At 48.0% G+C, this 15,667-nt stretch overlaps 1 protein-coding gene across 1 annotated transcript in view; it reads left to right on the top strand.

The window, feature by feature from the left end:
• LOC309556304 (serine/threonine-protein kinase 31-like) overlaps positions 1-15,667 on the top strand; it is a 417,430-nt gene that overhangs the window by 141,933 nt on the left and 259,830 nt on the right. The window contains exon 5 of the mRNA XM_082258745.1: positions 14,669-14,848. Coding sequence (XP_082114871.1) covers positions 14,669-14,848 — 180 coding nt within the window. The remainder of the gene's footprint in view (positions 1-14,668; positions 14,849-15,667) is intronic.

Here is a 15,667-nt window from a genome sequence, read left to right on the forward strand (position 1 = left end):
TCTATTTGTGTGAAAAAATGATAAAACATTTGATTGGGTACAGCTTTGTATGACTGAGTAATTATCATTCAAAGTGTGAGCGCCGAAAGCTGAAAATTGGTCTGGACAGGAAGGGGGTGTAACTGCTCTGTATGATAATGGTTAAGGAGGAATTTCATTTGTTTAAAATACTTTAGCGGCAAGTAGATTGGGGAGTGCCACAGAACATACAGGACTTTAGGCAATAGAACAATTTTTATAAGGTTCACTCTGCCCATGACAACAAGGGGCAGCTTAGACCAAACCTGAGTTTTAGATTTAATTAGAGTAAAAAGGGGTTGGATATTGTCCGAAGGATTTGCTGTAACGTGGACACCTAGATATTTTATACGAGTCACACGTTGTAGGGGTAGATCCGCAGGGGGCATAGAGGTTGGATTAACATCGAGAGGGAGAACCTTAGATTTATCCCAGTTAATTTGCAGACCGGAGAATGTTCCATACTTTTCTATGAGAGAGAGGGCCGTGGCCAGAGATTCCCTAGAATCCGCAAAATATAACAGCGTATCGTCAGCACACATGCTAATATCAGTCAAAGACCCCATGCGCAACCCATGTATACCCGGATGTGCCCTGATGGCTATAGCCAATGGTTCAGCGGCTAGCGCGTAGAGCAGGGGGGAGAGAGGTCACCCCTGCCTAGTTCCCCTGGTGGACGGGAATTTTGCGGATGTCCAACCATTGGCCAGCGCCTTCGCCACTGGCGCACTGTACAGTAGTTGTACCCATTTGATAAAATTCTTACATGAACGTTCCCACAGGAATGGCTCATCCCGAAAAATGGACTGTAGATTGAATTTAATAAAAATGGTAGTGTAGAACATTACCGGATGGACCATGTTCAACCCCCCTAACCGTCTCTGTCGGTACGCGACTTCTCTCTTAATCAGGTTCAGTCTGTTTCCCCATAACAGCAGGAAAAACAGACCACAAACCCACGCATAGAGAGATGCTGGCAACATGCATACGTAGCTGACCTAGAGAAACTCAGGCAACAAGTATGTTTTAATCAGACTAACCCTTTCCCTCAATTACAGCCTCCAGCCTTTCTAGGCTGCCACTTTCTGGGCGGCACCCGATGGTCTACTCTCCCAATTTGGTTTGGGATGCCTAGCACTTTGATTTCCAATTGGGGCACAGGGAAAGCATCCGGCAAGGGAAACTGCACGCCCTCCTTACCCACCCTGAAAACTTCGCTCTTGCCCCAGTTCACAAGTGAACCAGATGCCTCGGAATAGTCCTCGATCTGGGTTTTCACAAAACGGGCCTCCTCCCCACTTGGAGCTACAACCGAGACGTCATCTGCATAGGCGATCAGACTCACCGCCGGGCCCCGGCCACCACCTGGCTCTACTGGAACCCCCCTCAGACGCTCGCAATCTAGCCTCCGAACGAAGGGGTCCACCACAAAAACCTACAGAAGGGGGCTCGACAGCCCTGCCTGACACCAGCGCCCACAGGAAAGGGTGGATCCACCCAGCCATTGACAAGAGGGAAGCTCTCAGCCCCTCTATAAAGCACACAAAGCCAATTGATCACCCGCCCAGGTAGACCATACCTTTCCAGAAGAAGCCAGAGGTACTTGTGGCTAACTCAGTCAAAAGCCTTGGTCTGATACAAACCCAACAAATACCGTCCACACCCGTCAGCCCTACACCTCTTCACAGCCTCTCGGATGCCAAGGACTGCACTAAAGGTGCTGCGGCCCAGAATTGCACAGTGCTGCAAAGCAGACAGTACCCCACCAGCTACTGCTGATAGATGTAAGGCAAAGAACCTTTGCCAACAGCTTCCTATCTGTGGTAATAAGGGCAATAGGGCGCCAATACTCAACTACAGACAGGTCCTTCCCCTTTGATAAAACGATCAGGGCTGACCTCATTGAGGGAGGTAACAGGGCCTCTGCCAAACACTGATTGAAAATCTCTGTCAGATGAGGGGCCAACAGGCCCTTGAAGGTCCGGTATAACTCTGCCGTGAGCCCATCTGGCCCTGACAACTTTTTAGATGACAGAGCCATTTGGCTTTTCCACCTCCGCCACGGATATGTCCTCTGCCAAAGGGGCCTCAGAAGTCAAACTCCTCCCCTAACGGAGTCTCGTTTAAGAACCTCCTGGCCTTCTCATCTAGACGCTGCAGCCCCAGGATGCCGGAAAAGCGTTCTCTGATCTGGACCGGACCATGGCCCCCGAGGTGTCCCTTAGGCCGTGTATGGTCTTCAAACTCGCTGCCATTCCACAACTCCTGTAAGGACCCGGGGAGCAAAAATTCCCTTAATCCCTTTCTCTTTCAAAGATTTTATTGAATTTTAACAATAAAGAAACCATTAACAGTAGTACAGTAGTTAGCCACGAATAATGGAAGGTAACTTACAGAGAACATCACGAGTTAGGACACGTGGAATGAGTATATACTTTATAAACAACATTACAGGTAAAAAGGCTCCTATGGCGGAAGAGCGAAACAGGTGAATATATACCATCAGACAAATGGGGGAAGCCCTCCTGACCTCGAGGCAACCCCAGTGGGATCACCATCTGTTGCCCAGGAAGCCAGGAAAGACTCCACCCGGAAGATCGTTCAGTGGAAACTTGAGGAGCCCGGTAGGCAAGAGCGTAAAACGGGTGTAGAAGTTCACAACAACAGCTTAGTAAATGTGCTAATATACCTAATGACGAGCACATATCAGTGGGAGCGCTTGTGCACAGGTAGGAGATGGATTTAGCACTTTAGAGCAATTCCCTACAGAAATGTAAACGCAGGAGAGCGGGATCATTGGGATTTCTACAAAGGCTACCCATACAAAAGTAGCTACCAACCATTAAGAATAGAGAGGGGATAAAGAAACCAAGAGTTGAAAAGAGACAAAAGGGACAGTAGGAGAGGGTTGCCCAAGGTTCCCAAATAGTCTTGAATTTTTGGTAAGTGTTCAGGAGACTACTAGATAGTTTTTCCTGGGTCATAATCCAGGAGATTTTTCTTTTCAGTAAACTGAAGTAGACCGTGGGGTTCTTCCATGTTTTAGCTATGGTTAATTTTGCTCCTAATAGCATCAAATGAATCAGCCTTTTTTTGGCACTTCAAAGCGTTATCCGGAGCAAAATTTAGGAGGGCTATCTGTGGAGTTTGTGGCACAGACTCCAGTAACCTTGCAAATGAGATGAAAGACCTTGTTCCAGAATCCCCTTATTTTTGGACACTCCCACCATGTGTTGAAGAAAGTGCCTCTGTGAGCGCAACCCCTGAAGCGGAGAGACAAGGGAAAACAGCGGTGCTGCCTTTCCGGAACAAGGTATCATCTTGTTAGGACTTTCAGACTGGCTTCTATTAGTGTGACATTAAAAATCCCCTTATATGCCCGCTGCATAGCTGAGTACCATGTCTCTAGCTCCCAATCCCGAGTTTGATCCTTCTCCCAGGCCAGTGCATAGCTTGGTTTGGGTCTGCTCCCGGATGGTGACTCATGAATAACAGAGATCCCCCCCCCCCCTCTGCTCCATGGCTGAACCACACCACACTTCATAGGCCGTAGCTGTAGGTATAATGGCTTAGTTTTCCAAATGGAGTGTAAAAAGTGTGTCATCTGGTGAAACCTGAATTGTTCTGAATTGGGCAACTTGAGTTTGCCTTTGCAGTAGGAGAGAGTGAGGGGTCCTGAGGGGGTAATAAAGTGGCCAATCCTGTATAGGCCTTTGTCTAGCCACGATTGGAAATCCGTGATATTTAAGCCTGGAGGAAAGCTGCGGTTTTGAAACAGGAGTGATAGTGGGCGTAGAGATGAGGTAAGTTTGGATCGGCCCTTAAGTATATCCCATAGTGCTAAGGAGTGTGAGAGTGTCGGTGCTAAAATGGCAGGTCGGTATTTAGGGAGACACCACATAAGGAAATCAATGGTGTGCAGCGGCACTGCCTGGCGTGCCATGTGCACCCAGTCTGGCTTTGCAGCTCGGGAATAGATGACTGATATCTGTGCCAGTTGGGCAGCTTGATTGTACCATATTAGGTTTGGAACCCCCAGTCCCCCTTTTTTCCGGGATCTAAACAAAAGCCCCTTCCCTAATCTGTGACCTTTTGATCTCCAGATGGGAGGTGAGGCTAGACTGGAAGCGTTTGATATGGTCCCTAACCAGGGGAATGGGTAGGGACCTGAAGTAATAAAGAATCTTCAGTAATAATGTCATTTTCACTGCATGGATCCTTCCCAGCCAGGATAGGGGGAGTTGGGACCAGCTGTGCAAGTCTTGACTTAGTTTCCGGAAAAGAGGTGGATAATTGGCTGCATATAGCCTATCCTATTTCCGTGAGGGAAATACCCAGGTTTGGGATGGAACATTCACTCCAGATGAAGGGAAAGTGAGTCTTAATGCCAGACAATTCCTGTTCTGGAACATTTATATTGAAAGCGTGGGACTTAGACATGTTAATGTGAAGGTGAGATATAGTGCCAATAGATTGCAGGAGTTTATAAATGTTTTGAGGGAGATGAGTGGAGAGGTGACAAAGACGAGCAGATCGTCAGCAAATAGAGCACGTTTGTGAGTGTGCGGGCCACATTGGGCCCCGTGTATATCTGGGTGTGATCTGATCGCTAGAGCCGAAGTTTCCATAGTTATTTCAAACAGGAGGGGCGATAGAGGACACCCCTGATGTGTGCCCCTTGAGATAGGTAGAGGTTCACATTAACAACCTTAAAACTATAAGCTTTTGTACCACAATTTGTTCACCCTAATAAAAAAGTTTGTATACAAAAACTGCACCCTAGCCTCCCGTTTCCAGGATATTTGTGAAGCATGGACCAAATCCCCATTTGTCCAGAAGAGATAATGCCAGGAGATAGTCAAATGCCTTCTGTAAATCAATTGACAGAAGGAGACCTTGGCAGGGCCCTCCCGCCCATCCTGAATGCAACAGCGATATAACATCTATGGCTCGTCTGATTTGGTTAGTGCCTTGTCTTTCCGGAATAAATCCTACTTGATCCTTGTGTATATATTGTGAAATGAATGAGGAGAGCCTATTGGTTAATATATTGGTTAGGATTTTAAGATCATTGTTAATGAGAGAAATTAGGCGGTAATTGCCAACCTCACTGTCGTCTTTTCCTGGTTTGGGGATTACTGTGATAAAGGCTGAGTTGAGAGCTGGATCCAAGCGAGGCGTTTTACGTAGCTCGTTAAAGAAGCGAGCTAAGTAAGGCGCCAGGGCGGGGGAGAAAGCTTTTTAGTAGGGACTGAGAAGCCGTCGGGGGCCCGGTGCAGAGCCCCCCTTCAGTTTTTTGATAACCGATTCAATTTCTTCAGTGGAGATGGAAGCTTCCATCATTGAACTGTGGTGACCATTTAGTTTAGGAATAGGGGTAGAGTCCATTAAGTCGGTCAGTTTAGAGGGAGAGGGAGCTGGACGCGTACTGTAGAGGGATTGATTGTATTTGTGGAATGCTGACATAAGTTTCTTAGGGTTACGTGATTTGGTGCCATCCGAAAGACGAATGGCGGGATGGGTTCGAAGGTGGGGCTTAGGAGACAAACCTGCTGCTAACAAAGATCCCATCCGATCACATTGGGAATAAAACTTGCCACTTTGCCAGATTATATATTTATCTGCTTTGGCTGTCAAAGCTAGGTTAAGTTCCGTCCTGGCTGCATCCAGTTGCGTAATTGAAACTGGTTGCGGTCGGCGTTTGTGACGCCTGGAGAGATCGAGGAATTCCTTTTCTAGCCTGTCTATACCAGCCTTTCTGGCACGTTTCATTTGGGCAGAAATTTGTATGATTTTCCCTCTAATGGTGGCTTTGTGAGCAGCCCAAAGGGTGGTAGAGGTCTCCTGTATCGTTAAGCAAAAAGTATTCCTTGATGTGCATTTCAATCTCCTGGGTTTTGACTGGGTCACTCAGTAAGGATTCATTCAGTCTCCAATAATTGTGTGTGGCGTGGGAAAAGGGTCACTGTAAAAGAAGCATTACCAAAGAATGGTCGGACCAGACCACGTCCTTGATGCATGCTTTGCGTGTTAGGGGGGACTAGCGAGGTTGGTAAGAATATATGGTCAATTCTAGTGTAGGACTGGTGTGGGTGTGAGAAGTGCATGAAGTCCCTTTGAGAGAGATTGAGTTCCCTCCAAATGTCTACCAGGCCTTGGTCATAGACCATCTTAGCTACCTTTTAAGCTGCGTTTGGTGGGTCTTGTGTTTTGCGAGCCTACCGGTCGTTTTTTGTCGATACTCGTATGGAATGCAATATTCGAGTCCCCTCCCCAGATAACGGTTCCGTCAATGAGCGGAGAAAGGGAAGCGAACATAGATCTAAAGAACCTGTATTGTGGTAGATTGGGTGTATAGTAGGAGATAATCCGTTATCCCTTTCAAGGCCCAGGGAGGCAAGACAATCGTACTGGCACTCCCTCAGCTGCTGCTTCAGATCAGAGATCCCCGTCCCTGAGAACCACCAGAGGATAGGAGGGGATCAAGACTCCTATGCAAACCCAGATAGGCACGGTATTTAGAGACTTAACTGAACCTAGAGATCTTCCGGAAGAAACCCTTCAACCTCTTCTTCACTGCCTTCCACCACTCAAGGTGGGAGCAGCATCTCTCAGGGAGCGGGGCTTGTTCCCTCAATCCACACTGCCTGACTGGCAGCAGTCGCTTAAGGGAAGAGGAAGGAACGGAGGGCCGAACACCCAGAGGGACGGGGACAGAGGGAGAATTACAAGCCACCAGGCCAGAGGGGGAGCCAGGGGATTTCGAGCCTCCAGCACCTTAGTACCAACTGACTCGACCCTAGACGGCACAGGAATGTTCGTCCCAGAGCATCTGGGTGCCGGTTTCACAAGTTCCTCCCTCTCATGACCGGCAACCCACACGACCCCCTTAGCCACATCATCCCCTCCTCCAGAGGCATCCGCCTGCCCCCTCCTTGCCCGCTTTTCCTGGGAGGCCGTTTTCCTCCTTACTGCGGGACCTTCCCCCAGGGGAAACCGCACCAGAGACAACATTCACCATCACCACCACTGACTTAGACTCACTGGCCTTATCCTCCTCCGCCCTACTCCCTGACCTGTCATCACCAATCCCCCCCCCCCCCCGCCTGAGCCTCACTCCCCCCTGAGGTCATCTACTAAAGGGGTGCCCCATTTCCCCACAGATGTTACATCCGATCACTGCACATTCTTCTGCGTGGTGACCCAGGCCACCACACCACACATACCAAAGTACGGCACAATCCGCACTGAAGTGCATCGGGCTGCCATATTAAAACAACATAGCTTCAGATGACCCGGGTAAAAGGCAAGAATGCAGTCCCTACCAATAAAGGCACTAGCAGGGATGTGCGCAACCGTCAGCCCCCTCCTATGGAGCTTAACACGGGCCGACCAAGCCCCAGTCCAAATCCCCCGCTTATCCAAGTTCTTCCTGGAGAAGGGGCCAAAAGCTGACCATACCTCCCCTGCCAGGTCATGATGTCCTCAGGGGGCAGAGACTCGTTCCTAACAAGGATGATGACATTCTTAACCCCCTCGTGCCTGGAGAGTACGGTCACATGGAAGTTCTTCAAGGACTCATGACCCTTGACCAGCTCATACTTAGTTCGGAAAAGCTCCATGGCTAAAGGGGACACAAAACTGATATCATATTCGGCCGAGTTGTGGGGGTGAATGACAGCAAACAAGTCTGCCACCCTAAACCCCAAACTCAGGACCAAATCAATCTGGAACACGAGCCCTGGAACTTCACCTGTACCACGTTCCTGCGTCTCCTTTCCGGCCCCCCTACCCCCTTAGAACAAACCCCCGCACCCACCCCGCAGGGGGCTCCAGAAAAACCCGGGAGCCAAATTGACCATATAAATGGTCAATCTTGGCAAAGATGCGTCCCTCCTGCAGAGCAGAGAGAACCTACCCTCCTGAGAAGGGCCCAGAAGTCTGGAAGACCCCCCCCCCCAACTACAGGGGGGGGAACGCCTCGGGAGAAGACCCCCGGCGCACTCCTGGCCCACCCTCCTTCACCGACTAAACCACAGGCACCACCCCCGTACTTGGGCCCTCAGCTGCCCCTCCCACGGCCCCGGAATCTGTCACTATTGCCCCCCTAGTACTGTCACCCATACCTCCCTCTATTGCCACAATATTCAAATCTTCTCTAACAACACAACCGCAACCATGGTCCGCCCTTCACCTTGGTCAGCAGCCCCATCAACCAGAGACCCCGCATTTTCAGCTTAGGCCTCCCAGTCAGCAGGCCAACCAGAGGTGGTGGCATCCTTGCACACAGCAGGAGAACTTTCATCCACTGACGCTGACACCTGCGGCTCCTTCTAATGCAGTCAAGAACTGGACAGTCAGTCTGGAGGACCCACATAACACAGTCCCCCCGATCAGTGACTTGGCCAAGCTGAAGGGACACATGTCCTGATGATAAAACATCACTTCTTCTGTCCATGCTGCTTGCAGCTCTGTCCAGGCTTTCCTAACATTTACAGCACTGTTTAGACCGTCCTACATTCTTTAAGATCCGGTCCGGGATTTCCCCAGCACTTTCCGGTCCTCCAGGCATCTCTCTGGTAGTTCCTGACCCCACTTCCTGTCCTCCAGGCAACTCTATGATCGTTCCTGACATCACTTCCTTTCCAGACAGGACGTGTGGAACCTGGACGTGACTGACACTTGGGATGCGGTCTCCAGCCATGGCCCCCATTTTAGGGCCTTTCTCACCACATTGAGCATCAGCAACCGAGCCCAGCACTCCAGCAACACCGGCAAATGAGGCGGCAGGGGCCAGCAAGCTATCCGGTTTCTCCTCCATACTTCAGCGACATCCAGACCCTCTGCCATCAACTGCATTGGAGATGGTAAGGAAACTCCACCAAGATTATTTATTACAGGCGGGGAGGTAGTGGGCATAGCAGGGGGGACCACTGGCCTCGTAAACCAACGGGGCTGTAGGCATATGTAAATCAGGGGGTCACCACAGAACCTACTTCCACAGGGACCTCCATGGGATCCTGCACCACCTTGGCTGCAGTGACCTCAGCCACATTACTAGCAGGGGATGAGGCAATAACTGTCCCTACCATAGATGAGGAGGTTTCACCTGCAGCACTGCAGGCCTGCTCACCCTTGGTTACCAACACCTCTGCCTCCGGCACACTCCCTTCCCCCAGTTTGTTAGCTCCACAAACCTCGCTACAGATGGGTCTTACCTCCACATTAGCTGCTTGAGATGCAAGCTGGGACCTCCTCACGGACTGGCTGCCCTCAGCGCTGGCCCTCTGCGGCCTTTCAGTTATGGCCGATAGGACGTCTTTCTCACCAGGGCCACCACAGGATAGGTCACCAACAAGATTCCACAGCCCCCGGCATTCATCCTTCATGACCGTGATGTCTTTACTGAGTCCGGCCCTCTTGTTTCTTTCTGATCAGTCCCTCAGAATCCAAAGAGCGCTCAGCCGGGCGATTTTCTCCTCAAAAACACAGGCAACTTTTCTCATTAAACATTTGATTTTCTCTCTCCTTGCCTCCACCTTGGCTTGATTTTCACCCGGCAGTGCCCTAGACAAATCCAGGAGCTATTTCTTGGTGTCCAAAAAGAGACGGTCCTCCAAGGAGAGCTCCAGGTGGCCAGGGGTTATTTCCTCTGATCCAGGCTGAGGGGCCCCCCTGGGCCTGGGCTTGCTGAGGCAATCACAGGCCTAAGATGGAAAGCTCTGAATTTTTCTAGGAGCTCCTGCTGCACACAACCTCTCTCCTCAATGGTTGGACTGTAATCACCACGGATACCAGTCTGTCCGGATGGGGAGGTGTCTTGGGAGTGTGTTTCAAGGTGTCTGGACTTGGGAAGAGTCCAGGTTGCCGATCAACATCCTGGAAATTCGGGCAATCAGACTTTGTCTCAATGGACCAATCGTCTGCAGGGACGCCCTGTGTAGATATAATCGGACAATGTTATGGCTGTGGCATATGTCAATCATCAAGGGGGCACAAAGAGTGCCCCGGTGGCCCGGGAAGTGGCCAGCATCTTGAGGTGGGCAGAATATGTTCCGGCTTTGCACATTCTGGGGGTAGAGAGTTGGCAAGCGGACTATCTCAGTCGGCAGACGTTTGATCCAGGAGAATGGTCTCTTCACCCGGAGCTTTTTCATCAACTATGTCTTTGGTGGGGACCCCTGATGTGGACCTGCTGGCTTCCTGTCTTAACAGGAAGGTGCAGAGGCTTGTTCCAAGGTCTCGGGATCCTCTGGCTGACGCCCTGGTGGCCTTTTGGGGTCAGTATCATCTGATTTACGCCTTTCCTCCGATACAACTTCTGTCGAGACTGCTACGCAGAATCAAGGTAGAAGGGATTCCAGTCATTCTGGTGGCGCCAGACTGGCCTCCACCGGTTTTGGTACGCAGGCCTGGTAAAGCTGTTAGCAGACGTCCCTTGGTCTCAGGGACCAATCTTCTATCCTGCCTAATGGCGTGGCTATTGAAAGCTGGGTGCTGGAAGACAGAGGGCTGTCTGAGTCAGTGATTCCTGCGTTGTTGAAGGCTAGGAAATCTACTCCCAGGAAGGTTTATCATCGAGTTTGAAAGGAGTACATTACTTGGTGTGAGTCACGGGGGTTTTCTCCTTACTCCTTTTCTGTGTCTTGCCTGTTGGGGTTTCTACAATTGGGTGTAGATAAACTTTTAGCTCTGAGCATGGCTGTTGAAAGTCAGGTACTGAACGATAGGGGTCTTTCTGACTCAGTGATCCCCACACTATTGAAGGCCAGGAAGTCTACTTCCAGGAAAGACCTATCATCGTACGTGGAAATCGTACATTTCACGGTGTGAATCGCTAAAAGTGCACTCTCGCTTGTTATCGGTGGACAGGGTTTTGACCTTTCTTCAGAGGGGTTGAAGAGCTTTGGGCACTATCAAGGCCAAGTGTCGGCTTTGGCTAATAATTTCCAACGTCCTTTAGCTACGCATGCCCTAATTCACACTTTTATTCAGGGGGTGCGTCATCTGGCTCCTCTGAGGCGATCCCCTCTGCCTCAGTTTGAGAACATTAGGGAGAATCCCCTGCTCATGTTATCTCAGAATGTTGCATTTTTGGTGGCTACCACTTCTGCTCGCAGAGTGTGTGAATTGGCGGCGTTGTCCTGCCGTTCATCTTATCTGTTGATCCACAGAGATAAGGTGGTACTTCGACCTAATCAGTCGTTCCTTCCTAAGGGGGTTTCTGATTTCCATTTGAATGAAGAAATTGTGCTGCCTTCACTCTGTCCTAAGCCCAAGCATCCCAAGGAAATTGCTTTGCATTCTTTAGATGTGGTTCAGCAATTCGAGTTTACCTGGCGGCTACTGAATCTTTCATGAAATCACTTTTTGTCCTCACGGAATTAAATCTTAAAGGATTGGCTGTGTCTGCTGCGACCATATCCAGATGGATCAGGCAGACAGTGGTTCAGGCTTATTACTAAAGGGGCAGGTTCCTCCTTTCCCTGTAAAGGTGCATTCTACTCAAGCGCTGAGTGCCTTTTTGGGCTTTTCGTCATCAGGCGTCAGTAATGCAAGTTTGCAAGGCGGTAACTTGGTCGTCGGTGCACACATTTACAAAATTCTACAAGGTAGATGTGTAGATATGTTGGTATCTTCAGATGCCTCTTTTGGTCGCAAGGTTTTGCAGGCTGCTGTCTAAAAGAACTTTTTCTAGGTGAGCTCCAGTTGTTCCTGGTTGAGCTCCTTGTTACCTCATTGGCTACCCTTTGCCTTGGAAAATTATGTTCTTCTTTGCGTTGTTTTTTCCCACGCCTCATGTAAATACTGCTTTGGGACGTCCCAATGGTCAAGAAGATATGACGCTGCGTCTGTCAATGAAGGATAGAGAAAACTGTATTTTTGACTTACCGTAAAATCTTATTCTCTGAAGTTCATTGCCAGACGCAGCACCCGCCCCTCTAAATATGAGTGGAATGGTGTTGTCTTAAACACTGCATGCAACGAAACTGAGGGCTGTAGCAGAGTGTGAGGCTATGCCTGCAGGGACTGCCCCATAGGCGTGGTGAAAATTTTTTTCCTGCTTAGTGTCCTACTCCTGTAGGGTGCAGCATAACCCAATGGTCAAGAAGATATGAAGCTGCGTTTGTCAATGAACTTCAGAGAAAACTATTTTACTGTAAGTCAAAAATCCAGTTTGTCTTTAAAATCTTTTTCTCTGAGGTTCACTGATGGATACAGCACCGCCCCTCTTTTGGGGTTGAGTTATTGGTTCTTCTGACACTGCTTGTTACAAACTGGAGTCTTACAGCAGGAAGTGATGGTATACCCTCTGGTACTGTCCCAGGGACGTAGCCAAAAAGGATTCCACCTAGTCCTACTCCTAGAGAGCGAGAGCATAACCGTGTCTGTCAGTGAACCTCAGAGAAAGGGATTGTACGGTAAGAAAAGACAAAAATCTTTTTTTTGTCTTACCGTAAAATCCTTTCCTGAGGTTCACTGATGGGTTGAGTTATTTGTCCTTCTGACACTGCTTGTTACAAACTGAAGTCCTAGAGCAGGAAGTGATGGTATACCCTCTGGGACTGACTCAGGGGCATAACCAAAAAGCTTTCTGCCTAGTCCTTCTCCTGAAGAGAGAGCAGCATAAAGCCCAATTGTCTAGAAGACATGGAGCTGTGTCCGTCGGTGAACCGCAGAGAAAAGGATTTTACGGTAAGACAAAAATCCAGTTTTTTGTCTTACAGTAAAATCCTTTTCTCTGATTGATTGGGTTAATTTTTCTTCTGACACTGCTTGCAACAAAACTAAATACCTATAGCAGAAGTTGGGAGTATACCCCCTGGGACTGCCGTGTAGGCGTGGTAAAGCTTTTTCTTGCCTAGTGTTCTACTCCTGTAGCATAACCCAATGGTCAAAAAGATTCTGGAGCTGTGTCCATCAATGAACATCAGAGAAAAGGAATTCTTGGTAAGACATAAATCCAATTTCTGTGTCACGTACCTGGTAGGTAGAGCCTGAATGTGCGGAGGAAGGCCTCTCTTACACCTCTGACTCCGAGCCCCTGATAGAGTAAACAGGAAGCGCAGAGTGCAGAGTCGCACAAGTGCGGCGGACGTGCAGGCTGCAGGACTGCTGGTAGCGTAGAGTTCCAGACGGAGGCAGGTGTCCTGGGAGTAGTTGGATCAATGCAGCAACTAGGGAGCCTCGAGGAATACTGGAAGGTAAGCAGTCAGACAAGCCGGGTCATACACAGAGAGGTCAGATCAGGTACAAGTGGAGAGACTGGAGAATGGTCAAAGAACAAGCTGGGGTCGGTGCAGGCAGAGAACTGGAGTGGTCAAAGGCAAGCGGGGTCAAGATCTCAGGACCAACACAGGTAACAGGAAGCAGGACTGGCACGGAACGCTGTAGACGAGACAGCACTGATCCTGGGAGCAGATCTAGCTTAAATAGGCCTCTTGATGCTTAACTGTCATCAGGTGCGCAGCACACTCAAATTCACGTGCTGGGGCTTTCACGTTTGCCAATTAGCCAATTACCCAATTAGCTTTGGGAAATTCAAGGGGCAGGACCTTGCCTGCGGTTGCCAACTTGTCTCCTGGCAGGACCTTCCTGACATTCTGCCATAAATGAACCTACATACAGCTGTGAGTGTACCTCATAAAAATGCTTCCTTAGCCTGTCTCAACCCTCCTAAAACTGCTCGTCTGTGGAAGTGGCTTAGGACTAGAGAATAGTAGGTGGAGATGAGAGGTCTCACAATCTCCCAGTTATACACACCCTCCAGCCTCGGCTCAAGAACAAGTACAGCACAGCTGTCTGATATCTTTTTGCCTGTGGGCATGTTTCCTGAGTATATCCAGGGGAATACAAAGGGTCCAGTGACTGTCAGCTCTGCTTATAGCACATGATCTTTGCTAATCCGGAGAAAGCTGGTAGGAAGGGACTAATACTAAAACATCCAAGAAATCCTGCAGCTTAAAGTGACAACGTGGACCAGGAAACATTCTCATTTAAACCTCTGTTAAAGAGGAAGTAAACTCTCATTAAAAAAAATGAGGAAAAAAAAACCTGTAAAGACAAAGGCATAATGAGCTAGTATACATCGCATACTAGCTCATTATGAAATACTTAACAAAGCCCCTGCAGTGCCCCCCGCTCAGCGACAGGGCGGCTGACATGTTCGGCCGTCCTGCTTCCCTGTTCACGTCCTCTGGCCATCTGATTGGCCGGAGGCGTGAATTAAATCATTCCCACGCATGCGTGCGGGAGCCAATAAATATTTTCTGCTTGTCGGGTTTATGCTGTTCAGAAGAATGGGGAAGTTTTCTGGAGAAGGGGATTGCTGCAAGATTCCAAACTAAGCTCAAATGCTTAGTATAGGCAATATCTATTCAACTGTATGATAAAATGAATTTGAGTTTTTCAGGTTTACATCAACTTTAAGACTCTTGAAAATACTATTGCCTGCCATATTCAACTCTGTGGGTTGAATTTCTTTTTTTTACAAAAAACATAGTAAAAAATAAATCCTGCTTAGTTTTTTGTCAGTACACTGCATCAGAGAATTTTACATACTGCATGATGGTTAGAATTTGATGAGGAACATGCCTTGTATAACTCAATGTGTAATAATTTATTTTTATTTTTCTTTTTTTTAACAAAGATGCTAAAGCATTCACTCAATACCGTATATGGAACCTCTGTTGACTGTGAGGATTCAGATTCTGTGTTTGAAAAATTTTTTGAATGGAAGCAAGCAAGATTGATGACCTTTAACACTTTGAGGAATGACACAAATAGTTCTCTTGGCGTTATCGGCACATGGTTCTCTGATGTACAACAGGTATAACAGTGACTGATTTGGTAATCTCGTTAAAGCAGGGTTTCCTGGAATTTCTCTGATTTTACTGTATAATATGTGGCAGCCAGTAGAAAACAGTGAATAGGACACATTGACAAAACAGTTTTATGGTAATTTCCTTAGTACAAGGGCTTATAGGAGTGTGGATTTGCTGACTCTTTTGAGGACTAGTAATAAAAATAAAATGATATATATATATATATATATATATATATATATATATATATATATATATATATATATAATGTGCAAATGCAAACACAATTCCACGGTGTGCACGCACATGTAATCTGCAGTTGCACCATATGTGTGGCATATCGCCAGGAAAACAATGATTCTAGCACAAGAGCTACTAGTTAACTCTAAAGTGATGAGCTGTCAAGGCGTTTAAAGCGTCACCTTTGGGGATTTTGGGGCACCATAGTTTTTTGGCGATATTATGGGCACACGCAATTTTAAGATATGGAATAGTTGGGATCTATATACTCGATGCAACCTCCTCTTTTATATTTTACCCAAAAAAGGGTTGTAAACTTTTGTTTTACATGAAACTTGAACAACTCTTTATTATACAGGGCCTCTGCTTTCAGAAAATCTATAATGTTCTGGGGGTTTAATTCATTAAATAAAATACATTGTATTCTATACATGAAGGTTTATTCTATACATGAAGGTAAAAAAACCTTCAGTGTGCAGCTCCCCCCTCAGTCCCCCCTAATACTTACCTAAGCTCCATCTTGATCCAGCGATGTGCACGAAACCTGAGGCTCTCCCGGGTCTCTCCCTCCTTATGGGCTTATA

The sequence above is a fragment of the Pelophylax lessonae genome (assembly GCF_965119305.1).
Source record: "Pelophylax lessonae genome assembly, chromosome: 5".
Classification (NCBI taxonomy): domain Eukaryota; kingdom Metazoa; phylum Chordata; class Amphibia; order Anura; family Ranidae; genus Pelophylax; species Pelophylax lessonae.